The sequence below is a fragment of the Pogoniulus pusillus genome, unplaced genomic scaffold, assembly GCF_015220805.1.
Source record: "Pogoniulus pusillus isolate bPogPus1 unplaced genomic scaffold, bPogPus1.pri scaffold_74_arrow_ctg1, whole genome shotgun sequence".
Classification (NCBI taxonomy): Eukaryota; Metazoa; Chordata; class Aves; order Piciformes; family Lybiidae; genus Pogoniulus; species Pogoniulus pusillus.
In genome coordinates, this window is record NW_026974721.1 from 62,406 (window position 1) to 78,453 (window position 16,048).

Genomic DNA, 16,048 nt, shown 5'->3' on the forward strand with positions numbered 1-16,048 from the left:
AGGAGGGTCAGGCTGCAGATTAGGAAGAATTTGTTTGCCACAAGAGTGGTCAGGGATTGGCACAGGCTGCCCAGGGAGGTGATGGAGTCCTTCTATGTCCCAGCACACATTCTCAGAGTTGTTTCATATTTCAGAAGTATTCCCAAATATGGTTAGATTTCCAACAGAATTCAGAAAATATGCATGCACCTGCATAGGCAAAGTCTTAGAATATTCCCAAACCATATCAATCATTATCCAGAAAACATGATTGTCTTGGTTCTAGTTCAAATTTCCAGAGACTCAGATAAATTGAATAGAACCAATAACAATTTTATAATGTGCCCTTCCTTCTTCCCCTTTTCTTTCCTAAAAGAAAGGAATTAGATGTGGAGAGAGAAAAGGTAAACACACCCAAATAAATGAATCTCACTCCATTTGGAAGTTAAAAAAGAAAAGTTTAACAATAACTCAAAAAGATGTCTGAGATAGGGAAGTTACAAAGGGTATAGGGAAGGGATAGCAAATACAAAACATATAAATACAACCAGATTGTGATGGTGATGGCTTTGTCTGCCTCATGGATGTGGTAAAACAAAGACAAAACAGGAACAGAATGGTGATGCTGGTATGCAGGAAGCAGGAAGTGCAGAGAGAGTGAACCAGGAAGTCCCCCTGCTTTTATGGGTCTTTAGACAGGAAGGGGGAGTAAGCTAATCATCACCTGGGGAGGGGTCAAGACCACCTAGGGTCAGGTTCAGGGTTACTCCCCCTGGAATGTTAACCCTATACAGTGATATGTTATGAGTTTACAAGTCCGTGACCAAAACAGCCATCCAAATGCTTGAATGATTAAAACTCTCAAAAGGTCCATTTTTAACTTCCAAATCTTGTCTAAAATAATTCTTTTCTATCTAGCCCCACGTTGAGATTGTGATAGGGCATAATATGTTTTGTTCACTAAAACAAGGTAATAGAAGTGTTTTAATAAGTTTTGAGTTTCAGAAGCCCAGGTCAGAGGTCTGCCCTGCCTGAGAGGATTTTCCCGCCTGCCTTGCCTGAGAGGTTTCCCGCCAAGCGATCACCAGGGGGTCGGAAGAAACCCCTCGGCAACAGCAACACACATGCGCAGAGTGCTTGTTTACCTCGAAGGGGACCTGTCAGCGGCGGTGGGCGGACTATAAAAAGGGGGGACCGGGACCAGCTGGGCGGCGGCAAGTGGGCGGAGCGGGGACTCCCCCTTGTCGTCCAGCGCTGATTCTTGCCTCTTATCCTGCTTGCTCGTTGTAATTAAATAAATTCTAATTGGACTTTGTGATTTTTGTCCTCGCAATTTATCACAATTTGGTGCCGTGACTCAGATGCAGACGGTAGGATAAAGGCTTTGGATCTACCTGGGGGACACCCCGCCACCTGTTTATCGGCGGCCCGGATAGTCCAGCTTCTATCACCGCTGCACCGACGAACCCAAATTCAGAATAAGAGGCAAAGGAGGCCGGCAGACCCTATAAACTTTGTGCACAAATGTCCGGACAAAGATGCAGGACGCGTGAGTAATCTGTGGGGATACCGTTCGGTCTGGGTCGGGTTTCCTGGAGGCGCAGCGTGTGTGTGTGTGAATGAGAGGGGGGCCGGCAGCTCGGCACTAACCCAAGTGAGTGTGACCCTCAGTAGTGCGGTTCTCATTGCCCATGAGGGCGTGAGCCACGAATCAGGGGAAGCGAGTGAATGCATGCACGGATTGATTGAGGGCGCTCCAGAAGATGGGACACGGGAAGAGCAAGCCCCTGGCTCCCATGAGACTTCCACTGGTACCCAGGGATAGTCCACTGGGATTTATGTTAGACAATTGGGAATCTTATCCTACCACAGGGGATAAGGACAAAGCTAAAATGATTCATTTCTGTGTAGTAGTGTGGGGAGGAAAGGAGGTATCTAGGAAAGTTTTTTGGCCGATGTTTGGAGCATTAGAGGATTGGGTGAGGCAGAAGTTAACCCTTTGGGTGAATAGTAAATGTCCCTTCAGTAAGGAGGAAAGTGATTATGCCAGTGTGTGGATTACTAGACCTGGCATAGACACATTCCTATTCCCTCTAAAAGAAAAACGGAAAGAGAAGAATAGGGAAGAGGAGGTTCCCCTTGTTCCCCCTCCATATGTACCCCCTGAGGAACAACCACCCCCCAATGCACCACCACCCCCGGAAGAAGATCACCATGAGCCCATAGATGACATACAGGGACCCATAACTCGGGGACGGGCTCGAGGACATAATTTATACCCTCTCCGGGAGATGCCCATGGGAGGTCCAGGCCCTGCCCCAGTTATAGGGTTTGTATCAGTTCCCTTGAGCACAGGAGATGTACGGGACTTCAAGAAAGAGATGGGAAGCCTTTTAGAGGATCCTTTGGGGGTGGCAGAAAGATTAGACCAGTTCCTGGGACCTAGTATTTACACCTGGGGGGAGTTGCAATCTATATTAAGCATCCTGTTTACTGCTGAGGAGAGAGGTATGATTAGACGAGCAGGGATGTGAATATGGGACGCCCAACATGCGCAGGGACCCTTAGCTGGTACCGAGTGGCCCTTGCAGGATCCCAACTGGAACCATCAGCAACAAGACCATCGAACCAATATGCAGGATTTAAGGGTAATAATCATACAGGGAATAAGAGAGGCAGTACCTCGGGGGCAAAATACTAATAAGGCATTTAATGAGAGACAAAAGAAAGATGAGACCCCCACTGAGTGGTTAGAACGCCTGAGGAAAAATCTACAGATGTACTCAGGCCTAGATCCCGAAACTCAGCTAGGACAGGCCTTACTAAAAACACAGTTTGTGGCCAAGTCATGGGAGGACATCCGGAGAAAGTTAGAAAAGATAGACAATTGGCAGGATAGAGGTCTGGATGAGTTGTTAAGGGAGGCACAGAAGGTATATCTCCGAAGGGACGAAGAGAATCATCGGAGACAAGTCAGAATGATGATGGCAGTAGTCAGGGAGGCAGGTAGATCTGAAAACCCTCCTAAGGCAGGACCGATGAGCCAGAGAAATGGGGGAGGAGTTCCTCAAGTGGACAGGAGAGAAGCAAATGTGTGTTTTTATTGTGGTGTTAAAGGACATTTTCGAAGGAATTGTAGGAAAAGATTGAGGGATGAGAAAACTTTTCAGGAAGATTAGAGGGGTCAGGGGCTCTATTTGCTGGGGGCACAGAAACATCCAGAGCCCTTGATAAAGTTAAAGATAGGTCCCCAGCAGCAGGAAGTTGAATTTTTGGTAGATACTGGTGCGGAGCGATCTACCGTTCAGAAATTGCCAGGAGGATGTGAATTGTCTAGAGAAACTGCCCAAGTGGTGGGAGCTAAAGGGGAGCCATTTAAGGGTCCAATAATTAAAAATGTGTCAGTAGAGGCAGAATCTAAAATTAGGGTAGGTAATTTTTTATTAGTTCCAGAGGCAGATTTTAATTTACTAGGGAGAGACCTGATCACTGAGTTAGGTGTTAATGTAGAAGTAATTGATAAGGAGATAAGGATAAAACTCTGCCCCTTGAGAATAGAAGATTAGGCAAGGATTAATCCGGAAGTCTGGTACACCCCAGACAGTGTAGGGAAACTTAACATAACTCCATTTTTGGTCACCCTCCGAGACCCTGAGGTGCCAATAAGAATTAAGCAATATCCTATCTCCTCCGAGGGAAAGGAAGGGTTGAGGCCAGAGATAGGAAGATTATTAAGTAAGGGACTTTTGGAACCATGTATGTCCCCTTTTAACACCCCCATTCTGCCTGTGAAAAAGGCAGACGGGTCGTACCGGCTGGTACATGACCTGAGGGAAATAAATAAGAGGACAGTGGCTCGATTCCCTGTAGTAGCAAACCCTCACACTCTGTTGAGTAGATTAGGCCCTGAGAAACAATATTATAGTGTGATCGATCGTAAAGATGCATTTTGGACATGTCCCCTAGATGAGAGATGTAGGGATTATTTTGCATTCGAGTGGGAAGACCCAGTCACACATAGGAGACAGCAGTTAAGGTGGACTGTACTTCCCCAGGGGTTTACTGAGTCTCCAAATTTCTTTGGACAAGCCTTAGAACAAATCTTACAGGAATACCAGACAGGAGAGGGAGTAGTCCTCCTTCAATATGTGGATGACCTCCTTATTGCTGGGGAAACAGAGGAAGAGGTACGAACTGAAAGCATTAGGTTATTGAATTTCTTAAGTGAAAAGGGATTAAAGGTGTCTAAGGCAAAGTTGCAATTTGTAGAGGAAGAAGTAAGATATTTAGGGCATTACCTTCGAAAGGGGGAAAAGAAGATCGACCCAGGAAGGGTAAAAGGGATCCTTTCCATGCCCCCTCCTAGAAGTAAGAGACAGGTTAGGCAATTATTAGGCCTTGTCGGATATTGCCGGCAATGGATAGAGAACTATAGTGCTAAGGTGAAATTTTTATATGAGAAACTAAGTCAGGATGGGTTAATGAAGTGGGACGAAGAAAATGATGAGCAGTTGAAAAGGCTACAACAGGACCTTGTTAATGCCCCAGTCTTAAGTCTGCCAGACTTAAAAAGACCCTTTTATTTGTTTATAAATACAGAAAATGGCACGGCTTATGGGGTGCTGACGCAGGAATGGGCTGGGAAGAAGAAACCTGTAGGATACCTATCCAAATTATTAGATCCTGTAAGTAGGGGATGGCCTACCTGTTTGCAAGCTGTAGTGGCCTGTGCTTTATTAATAGAGGAGGCTAATAAAATCACCCTTAATGGGGAACTGAGGGTATTATCTCCCCATAACATTCGGGGAATATTGCAGCAGAAAGCAGATAAATGGATTACAGACGCTCGGCTTTTAAAATATGAAGGGATTTTACTGGATTCTCCAAAATTAACTTGAGAGGTAACTGGTTTACAAAACTTGGCTCAATTTTTATATGGGGAACCAGACGAGGATAAATTAACCCATGAGTGTTTATCAGTTATGGAAGAGCGGACTAAAATAAGGCCTGATCTGGACGAAGAGGAGCTAGAAGACGGAGAGAGATTGTTTGTGGACGGTTCATCCAGGGTAATAGATGGAAAAAGAGTTTCTGGATATGCTATAGTTAGGGGAGAGAAATTGGAAGTTGTAGAGTCAGGGCCTCTGAGTAAATCTTGGTCGGCACAAGCATGTGAACTTTATGCTGTATTGAGGGCATTGCAGTTGCTGCAGAACAAGTCAGGCACTATTTTTACTGATTCGAAGTACGCTTATGGAGTTGTCCATACTTTCGGGAAGATATGGGAAGAAAGGGGGTTGATAAACTCACAGGGAAAAGGGTTAGTTCATCAGGAATTAATTAGGGAATTGCTAAAGGCTCTGAGAGGGCCCAGGAGAATTGTTGTGGTACATTTAAAGGGACACCAGAGGGGAATGGATTATAAGAGCAGAGGTAACAATGTAGCAGATCAGGAAGCAAAGAGGGCTGCACTGTTAGTGGTACACTCTGCCTGTGGGCAGGGGCAGGATTTAGGAGCAGAGGCCTGTTCCCCTGGAGAAAAACCTTGGCAGCCACTTAGTTTCACCACACAAGAAAAAGAAAAGATGCAGAAAATGGGGCTACAAGAAGACTCTCAAGGGAAGTGGAGACTTCCAGAGGATCATAGAACTGTTCTGCCCAAATCAGTAGCTTTAGAAATTATGAGAAGAATGCACAGCAGAACGCATTGGGGAGCACAGGCACTGATAGATCAATTTGCCGCAAATCACATGTGTATTGGGGTAGATGACTTAGCAAAGCAGGTGGTACGGGGATGTGCTACTTGTTTGAGAGTAAATAGAGTCAATTTGAGGAAACCTCTGAAAGGGGGAAGGCCAGCAGCCCAAAGGCCATTTGCAAAGATTCAGTTAGATTTTGCTGAGTTACCTAAGGTGGGGAGATACAAATATTTATTAGTAATAGTGGACCATTTGACCCATTATGTAGAGGCCTTCCCTACAGCAAGGACCACGGCACAGGTGGTAATTAAGACCCTTTTAGAGCAAATAATTCCCCGGTATGGAGTCACAGAAACCATTGACTCAGACAGGGGCCCCCATTTTGTGTCTAAAATTATTACAGAGACTATGGCAGCAATGGGGATACAGTGGGACCACCATACCCCCTGGCACCCCCAGAGTTCTGGGTGAGTAGAAAGAATGAATGGGGAAATTAAGAAACAACTAACAAAACTCATGACTAGAGACCAAATTATCCTGAGTAAAGTGTCTACCTTTGGCCTTATTAAACATTAGGACACAGCCCAGAACTGATATGGGAATATCCCCATTTGAAATGCTGTATGGAATGCCCTACAATATGGGGGAGCCCCGAGATCACCCAATCTTAAGAGATCAAAACATGAATCTGTATATAGCAAATCTAATGAAGTACAGGGAAAGCTTATGGAGGAAAGGGGTGCTAGCACAAAGACCTCCACTGGATTTAAAACTACACCGGGTGCACCCAGGAGACTGGGTGATGATAAAAACGTGGAAGGAGACAACTCTAAACCCGCAGTGGGAGGGCCCTTATCTTGTGTTACTCACTACAGAAACAGCAGTCCGGACAGCTGAAAAAGGATGGACTCATGCCAGCAGAATTAAAGGACCAGTGGAAGGGCCCGCACCTGAGTGGCAAATAATTGGAGAACCAGGGGACTTAAAGTTAAAATTACAAAGAAGAAGAGACGCTGTAAATGAATAAGAAGGATTGATTTGCAACTCAGATTGTTATTCCTTTCTGTATACCATCTTTGTAAAATTTGTAGAGACAAGTGGTGGGACATTGCGGACAGGGGATCCCACTTAGGGGAGTTTGAATCCCAGAAGGAAAATAGGGGGAAGCATGAGGGACTAATCTGATTGGCAAAATTGAACTAAAATATAGTAGGCATTGTTGGTTGCACCTGTCAGACCTGTTTGATAAAAATCCCAAGGCAGCATACGTCCCATTAAACATTAGGATTAAGAAGTTGTCCCAGAGGGCTCCTGAAGAATATCCCTGCTGCCGAGAAGATGGTACCCCTCGTGGCTCGAAGCAACCGAGTCGACGAGCGAGGCAGAGGGATAAAAGACTGTGGAGAGAAGAACCCTCAAATAGGGACATTGGAGAAATGTTTATGGGACTATATCAGAAAAGAAGATTTTAGCAGGGGGAACAGAGTGCAACCAGGGGATAGGAAAAACTCCGGGGCTTTTCCCATCTCTTGTGCCAATGGTTATCACTTGACTCTACAAATTATTGTTTTGTATTCCTTGCTGTTTGTGAAGGGGACAAAAGCAGATGAACATCTGCCTCACCAGCCACTTAAATGGACTTTAACACGACTGGAAGATCAAAGGGTTATACAAGCTACAATTACCCCTGGTGCCCCGAGCCTCACTTGTTACTTATGTGACATTGTGCCTACTGAGCCCTGCTTGAACTTGCAAAGTTTTTACTTTTGTCCTAGCTCAAACCCAGGGAAAGGATATTGTAACTATCCTGGACATTATTATTGTGCTTACTGGGGTTGTGAAACCATTGCCTCAGACTGGAGAGTCAGCAATCCAGATAAATATTTGAAGGTGGGATGGGGTCCCTATGGCTGTAAACCCCCAAGACGTCAGGGAGGCGGCATTGCAGACGCAGGAAATTGTATGTGGCTTTATATCAATGTTTCTAAACCAGAAGACCAAGCATGGTTAATAGGGAAGACCTGGGGAGTTAGGGACAGATAGAGGTAGCACTGCAAAATCGTAGAGGTTTAGATTTGCTATTCCTAAAGGAGGGTGGTCTTTGTGTGGCATTGAAAGAGGAATGTTGCTCTTATGCAGACCACACAGGGATGGTAATCGATTCTATGAATGAGTTAAAAAAGGAGATAGAGCAGAGAAAAAGAGAAAATGAGGCACATCAGAGTTGGTAGGAGAATTGGTTTAGCTACTCTCCTTGGTTGACTACTTTACTTTCAACTATTGCAGGGCCAGTGATTCTGTTAATGTTGGGACTTACTTTTGGGCCATGTATATTCAACAAGTTGATTACTATGGTAAAAAGTCGTTTAGAAGCTGCACATCTCATGTTTATAAGGGCCAAATATGAACAGTTGTCTGTAGATGAAACATTAGAGACACTAGAATTAGCTAAAGAAGAGTTACAAAGATTTAGTGAACAAAAATGAAGAAGAAGAGAAATGGGGGATTGTGATAGGGAACAATATGTTTTGTTCACTAAAATAAGGTAATAGAAGGGTTTTAATAAGTTTTGAGTTTCAGAAGCCCAGGTCAGAGGTCTGCCCTGCCTGAGAGGATTTTCCCGCCTGCCTTGCCTGAGAGGTTTCCCGCCAAGCGATCACCAGGGGGTCGGTAGAAACCCCTCGGCAACAGCAACACACATGCGCAGAGTGCTTGTTTACCTCGAAGGGGACCTGTCAGCGGCGGTGGGCGGACTATAAAAAGGGGGGACCGGGACCAGTTGGGCGGCGGCAAGTGGGCGGAGCGGGGACTCCCCCTTGTCGTCCAGCGCTGATTCTTGCCTCTTATCCTGCTTGCTCGTTGTAATTAAATAAATTCTAATTGGACTTTGAGATTTTTGTTCTCGCAATTTATCACACAGCACGGACACAAAACAGGCTGTGGGTATCTCCAAAAAGGCAACCAACTTCCCACTCTCCACCCGCCTCTGGGCGACAAGCACCGCTGGGGAAGCGATGGAGAGCGGCGAGGCTCCGGGGAGCGGCGCGCCAGGCCACCAGCACCCCGCGGCAGGGGCAGGGCTGGCTGGGATGGGGACACGGCACGCCCGGCTGCCGTACGAACTCCCCATAGCAGCTTCGTTACGGATGCGTTCCCGGGTGCCACGGCAGGGTACGCTGCCCTCCGCCGTCGCCTCACCGCTCCGTCCAGGCCGGGCAGGGCCGCGCCGTGCAGCCCCGCGGCTCCCGAGGGCGGGCAGCAGCGCCAGGCGCCGCCGAGCAGCTCTCTGCGGGCGGCAGCCGTGGAGTCGCCCAGGGCTCGCTTGCTCCGTGCCGGGACCAGCGGCGGGGACGCAGCTTGTCGCGGTGGACAGCCCGAAGCGGGGCGTGGAGCCACGCTCGTCCCAGTTGTCCCTGTAAGGGGAGCAGGGCTCCGGCGTCCCGCCCGGATCCCGGTGGAGCCGGGCACGAAGCAGGTGCCACCGCCAGCCGCCTCCGGCCGGCTGCAGCCCCGCTGCAGGCCCCAGTACGGGAGTCGGGAGTGGGCAGGCGGTGCAGGGTGTGGCACTGAGAGCCGACCGCCTGCCGGCACACTGCCAGGCTGAGCCCCGGGGGCATGGCAGGTGGCAGCTCCCTGCCGTGTGTGACTCTAGAGCCTCCTTTCTACGGTGTGAAAGTCAGCGTTAAAGGAAAGCCGACGCTGCACCGTGTGCTAGTCCTGCCTCTGCAAGGGCCTGGCTCTGCCTGCCCACCGCTTCCGGAGCTGTGAGATAACCTTCCTCAGCCCCCACCTCCTGCCCCTGCCAGCCAGGCTGCCCCCCCTGTGCTGGCCGGGGGTCTCCTGCAGCCTTCTGCAAGCCTGTGACCACCATCGCCTGGCCGGGAAATGCAAACAGCCGGGACAGGGGTGTGTGATAGTGGAGCGTTGGCTTTCGCACAAGGAAGTATTCACAGCACTTACTAAGCGGTAAAATAACGAGAGAGATGGAGATGTTAGGAGCTGCCAGGGCATCCAGAACCGAAGATAAGGGCGCTGCAGTGAGCGTCGGGAGGATCCAGGAGGCCCCTCTGGTTGATGTACGAAGGAAACACAAGAGGGCAAGTTCACCTTATGAAGAAGAGCAGCTGTTGTTTTGATGGAAAGGACTAAGGCGTGGGGGCTAAGGGGGGTTAGGAGTAGTGCTTAAAAGACATGTAAAAGAATATTCATGAGTATGTGTCACACTCATACAGTGCTCTCTAGTCCTTATCCTATATAAGCATTGGCACCTGTTGTTAGTGTGTGCCTCTAGCAGTGCTGTTATTTGCTATGCACCCAGCACTGTTTGCCTTTGTTTATAATAAACCTGTTACACTTAAATTTTACACTGAGTTCATTTCTCACAGATGTGCAGCTGTGTAGCAGCAGGTAAGAAACAGGTGATAAACAGAGGAGCTGTGAGGAGCAGAGCCATGGGCTGTGAAGTCAGGGATGGGAAAGAGAACAGGGCTGAGGTCCTGGTCTGAGGAGATGGAAAACAGGAGGCAAGGGGAAAGCATTCCTACCCATTTTACCATTAGCAAACAAATGCTGAGTATTTTTACCTCTGGAATAGGAAGAGAATGACTCTTCCTATTCCAGAAGAAAAGGTTCTCATATGGCTTTTGTAACCAAGAGGTTATGGCCCATCGTATTTCCCACCTACCTCCTTGGACACAGACTAAACCCACAACCCCTTCTTTTTCTTCTGTGGAGTTCTTTGCTCACAGACAAGCCTGTATGAGCCATGACCACCTTCTCAAACAAGCTGTAGACATCAGCATGTGAACATGAGGATCTCAAGCCAAGTGGTTTCAAAACCCCTTGCTTTCTGAGCTCTATCCATAGTTCAGGGTTTGGGTTTGGGGAGAGAAGTTGAGTGCAGAGATTACCATTCAAGGAGTAAGGCTTGGAGCAGAGAGTTCAGACCTGAACCTCCATGCTAACAGCCAGTGCATTACACATCTACACACAAAGTGTTCCTACCAGTTATCTCAGGAGAGGGGCTGGCTCGAGAGGCTGTTACCACTTGCAGCTGTTAACATGAGGAAGCATGTGAAAGCAAGGAACGTTATTTTAAGCTAAGAAACCAGGACTGAGCTGATGGTTTGCCCCGCCGTGCACTTAGGTTGTCTAAACCAAAATGTGCTGAAACAGAGAAAGGCTTTCAGTCTGACTGACACGTGTCATAGCATACAAATCAAGGTCTAGATTTTCCAATCTCTTGATTTCTCCTGTGAAACTGAGCAGCGCAGTTTGAATGCTTCGGATTTTGCAAAATGCCTTTCCACGTCATAATGTTGAGGTGCAAAACTAGAAGAGCCTTCACTGAATTCATGTAGCTAGCCCAGCAGGCATGTGAAGCAGTTCCAGAACAAACTGCTGTTGAAAAGGACAGACATGAAATGGGTATCCCTCCCCAAGGAATGTAACACCAAAGACAAATAATTCTTCTGTGTTGAAGTAAAAGCTTTATCGTGGTGCGGTGCACCAGGGCCACTATCATTACATGGGATGGTAGTCTCCAAAGAAGAGTTCTTGAATAATAAGAAGAAAGTGGCAGTAACTTAATGCAGTGGGAGACAGTGGGAAAGAGCACATGCATTTGACTCAACTGGAGTTGTTTTTACTGCTCCTGCCTCTGAAATACCCCACACTCTGACAGACCAGCCTGTGCAATGGTGACTTGCCTTCTCCAGCCTCGCTGGACACTCCTCTTCTTGCTGCAGTTCTGCTGCAGTCTTCTGCCGTCCTTTGTGAGGCCTCCACCACCACACCTTCCGTGGCTGTTGGGAAGCAACCCACTTGAACCAATGTAGCTCAACACTTGTTAAAGACTCCCTGTTGCTATACCTGCACCTATTGTGCGCTATGTTGATTCCAGAGCCTGCCTGTCTCAACACGGGGAGATGAAATGCAAGCTGATAGACCACGAGGTGACCATGGCCACAGATGGGCCAAAGGGGCCTCAAACTGTGGAACCAGCAGCTATTTATTGAGAGGTTTATACACACTTCACTTTTCCACAGCAGCACTTTGCTATCTCCACACTCCCATCCTGTCTCACGTCTCCAAGGTACAACAAGACCTCCCATCACTTACCACTCTTTGGGCTCCCACACAGATGTGGAGGCCAGCTAAATATTCCCTTAACTACTGCCTTGGGTTCCCTCCACTCCCAGCTTTGGGGCGCAGCATGCCCCAGCTAAACAGAAATCCCTCTGACTACTGCTCTTGCTACTTGGCTGCTCTCATAGTCCCTGCATGAATTCCTTGAGGAAGTGCTGCTTGTGATCAGAGTTGTCATTTTTTTGACTCTTTGTTGGGTAAAAAGGGAAATAATTCAAGTGAAGCAAGAATTCAGCTGATCTCCTGCTTTCCTGAATGCTACCCTCATTTGAACTGATTTCACCAAATCCTACAAGGATTTTATTACCCTGCTACAGAGGAAAGTAGGCATTACCAGATCAGACTCCTACTGCCACTTTCTTTTGAGTGCTGTTTAGATTTGCAGAGAGGAGAAGAGAATTGTAAAGAAATAGGGGACAATTAACCTTAGAAATAGATCAACTGGTCCCCATATTATATTTTTTGAATCATACGTTCCACTGAAACAATTAACATTCCAGGGCTTTCCTGCCTGCCACAGCAACCTCTAAATGAGATTTCTATCTTTCAAGTGCAATGAAATCCAGGTTTGGGGAGGCTGGGATCTGGGGGGGGGTGGGGAGGGGCTGAGTTGTTTGTGTGCTGGTTTGAGTTGTTTTTGCTACTTCTGCCTCTGAAGTACCCCATACTCCAACAGACCAGTCTGTACAATGGTGACTTGCCTTCTCCAGCCTCGCTGGACACTCCCTGTCTTGCTCAGGTGTTGTTATGCAATGGAATATCTTCCATGGCTGTTTGAAAACAAATATGAAATGTAATTAGCAATACATTGACTTCTAATGTCCATTATGTTTCCCTGTTGTGAAGCACAGTGACAGGATAAGGCTTATGCTCAGTCAGGTTCATTAGATGCACTGCAGCCCCTCACAACCGCAGCATGGTGGCACACACCCAAGCTCCCTTTCTAGTTCACTTGAATTCCTCTGTTCTCTGACGTTAGAGCTGTAGCAGTGTGCTAAACCAGTAACCTAGGCAGCATGTCTGCTTCTCCTGCTTCACTACACTACACACCCAAAGCTCCCTCAACGAGGATACCTGTAGATGAAGAAAATCGGTGCTGCAGGTGTTTCTGGACATGACCTAGTTCAGTGCCACACCCTTCAAACCTAACCCCCCAACCTCAGCATCTTCCAGTTACCTCCTGTGATGAATTCATTTGTTGCCATTAAGCCAGCTTCTACCAGTGAAATACAAACAGCCCCAAGTTACAACCACGACTGCAGCGGGATTGTAGCTTCTCGGCTGAGGCGACTGCAGTGGAACCTAGGAGTTACTCTAAATTCCTCCTGCCAGGAAGGTGGTTAGTGCTGACACAGGAATAAAGCTTTGCCCCCAGATGTTTCCTTAACAATAGGGGGGTTATGTACACATACATATGTGTATGTGTCTGTTGTGTGCTGTTTGGTGTCTTTTCTTCCTAGGGCTGTTGTCTTCCATTGAGAGAAGCCTCACAAAGCTCTGTAATTTTCTGATGAGTAAGAAATATCTAATAGGATAACAAAGGTTGTGAAGGCCTACACAGCCCAAAGGTAACTTGATAAAGAAGCTCCTGTCCTTTAAAGCAGTGCTTTTGTTTTCACTTGGTGAGTCAGTAGAGAACCACAGACTGGTTTGGGTTGGAAGGGACCTTTAAAGGTCAGCTAGTTCAATCTCCCTGCAGGCAGCAGGGGAGTCTGCAACTAGAGGAGGTTACTTACGGCCCTGTCCAACGTGACGGGGTTCCAGGAATAGGGCATCTACCACCTCTCTGGGCAACCTGGGCCAGTGTTTCATCACCTTTCTTGTCAAAAAAATGGCTGAACATCCCCAACTTTCTCAGTCTGCCCTCATAGTAGAGGTGTTTCAGCTCTCTGATCATTTCTCATGGCCCTAAATGTATTTGTTACTATACTAAAGGTCTTCATTCCCCCAAACCCAGACAAACTCCTCCGCGACACGCAACTAAAACAAGACCATGTTGTGTCCCAGGGATTCCTTCCCAGGTCACATTAGTTGTGTATAAACACACTGGTTCATTTTGCAACATCAGTGCTTCTACTACTTTTTCACTCTTTCTGGAGTCACAAATGCTATGTACCTGACTAAAAACGTGACAGTAGCTTGGTTCTCGTCATGACCTTAAACACCCCTCACCTCCATGTCAGTGCTTCTACTACTGTTTCACTCTTTTTGTGGTCACAGATGTTATGTACCTGACTTCTAATGTCCATTATGTTTCTCTGTTGTGAAGCACAGCAACAGGATAAGGTCATTACACAAATAAGGTAGATGCTCAGTCAGGTTCATTAGATGCAGAGCTCGCAACCAAGGGCATGGTGATACACACCCAAGCTCCCTTTCTAGCTCTGGCAACTTAAATCAGTGGTTTCAAAAGGTCTACTTTAACTTGCCTCCTGAGTTATATCCATAGCTCAGGGTTTGGGTTTGGGGAGAGAAGTTGAGTGCAGAGATTACCATAAAGGAGTAAGGCTTGGAGCAGAGAGTTCAGACCTGAACCTCCATGCTAACAGCCAGTGCATTACATGTTTATACACAAAGTCTTACTACGTTATCTCAGGAGAGGGGCTGGTTTGAGAGGCTGTTACCACTTGCAGCTGTTAACATGAGGAAAGCAAGGAACATGTGAGAGCAAGGAACGTTATCTTAAGCTAGGAAACCAGGACTGAGCTGTGCTGTCAGGAGTGAACTGACCTGGTTGTTTGGCTGCTGTGCATTTAGTTTGTTTGTCTAATACTGAAGTGATCCAGAATGTGCTGACTAAAAGCATGAGAATTGCTTGGTCCTCATCATGACCTTAAAAAGCCATCACCTCAACAGCTGAAGGTTTTTAAGAATGGGGCATTCTTAGCTGTCTTGGGCAGCCTGCTCCAGACCTTCACAACCCTTTTAGGGAAGAAATTTTTCCTAATGTCCAACATAAACCTCTTCTGGTGCAATGGGAGACCATTTCCTCTTGTCCTATCTTTTGGTCCTGGCAAAAAGTGCCTGACACCCACCTGGCTCCAACATCTTTTCAGGGAGTTGTAGAGAACAAGAAGGTTTCTCCTCAGCCTCCTTTTCTCCAGACTAAAAAGAAAAAAGTTCCCTCAGCTGCTGTGAACAGGACTTGTTCTCCAGACTCTTCACCAGCTTTGCTGACCTTCTATGGACCTGTTCCAGCACCTGAATCAGATGCCTGAGAGCCAAGCAGCTCCAGAGATTTCAGGGGAATTCCCAAAATGCCTACACAAAAATGGGAGAGTTCTAAATCATTTGTAAAGTCACTTCTGGGAGTTAAGGGCTTCAGTTGGATACTTTGAATCCCATTAAGACTTCTTAGTATAAGATGAAGGGAAAATTCTATGTTATAATTACTCCCCTATGTTAGCAAGGGGGTTGGACTGTATGAGATCCCTTCTCACCCCTATGATCCAATGATTCTGTAACCTTGCCTGGCACAACTTGAGGCTATTTCCTCTTGTCTTATCACTAAAATGTTACCCAATTTGATCACAAGAAGCTTTCTAAGCTGAGAGCTGTAGTGAGGGGTGTGTTGGTCTCTTCTCCCCACTATGAACTGAGAGAAGGATAGAAAATGACCGCACCAGGGGAAGTTTAGATTGGCTGTTAGGAAACATTTTTGTACTGAAAGAGTGGTCAAGGCTTGGAACAGGCTGCCAGGGAAGTGTTGGAGTCACAGTACCTGGAGGTGTTCAAAGAACGTGTAGACATAGCATTTTGGGACATGGTTTATTTGGCACAGTGGTGCTGGGTTGACAGTTGGACTTGATGACCTTTGAGGTTTATTAGCAACCAAAATGATCCTGTGATGATTACTTTACTTTGTCAAAAAGTACAGAACCAGTTATGTACTGAGGTTTTGTTGCTTGGTTGGTTTATTTGGTTTACAGTCTAGTAGTAATATAGTGTTCAGTCTTCTAAATCCAGGACTAAACCATACTTACTTGTGGGGAATTTTGTAGGGGCTGTTGCTTTGCAATCGATATGTAGGCGATTGGAACACAGCGGGTAAGACACTGCTCAGCCCAAGGACACTGTGTCCGCTTCGTGCTTTCTATGAAAAAAAAAGCAGAGTTGGCCTGAGGATTTTGCGTCCTTGTGATACAGCTGTGCAAAGTAAAACAAGTAATGAATCAGTCATGAATATACCTTAGAACAAAGGATCTGCACATCTGGAAATGTAG

The 16,048-nt window shown here is 46.8% G+C and overlaps 1 protein-coding gene across 1 annotated transcript in view; it reads right to left on the reverse strand.

The window, feature by feature from the left end:
* The window catches only part of LOC135174536 (ral guanine nucleotide dissociation stimulator-like 1), a 44,864-nt gene extending 35,569 nt beyond the window's left edge, over positions 1–9,295 (reverse strand). Inside the window, 2 exon segments of the mRNA XM_064141811.1 lie at positions 8,877–9,091; positions 9,208–9,295. Coding sequence (XP_063997881.1) covers positions 8,877–9,091; positions 9,208–9,295 — 303 coding nt within the window.
* Between the last annotated feature and the right edge of the window lie 6,753 nt (positions 9,296–16,048).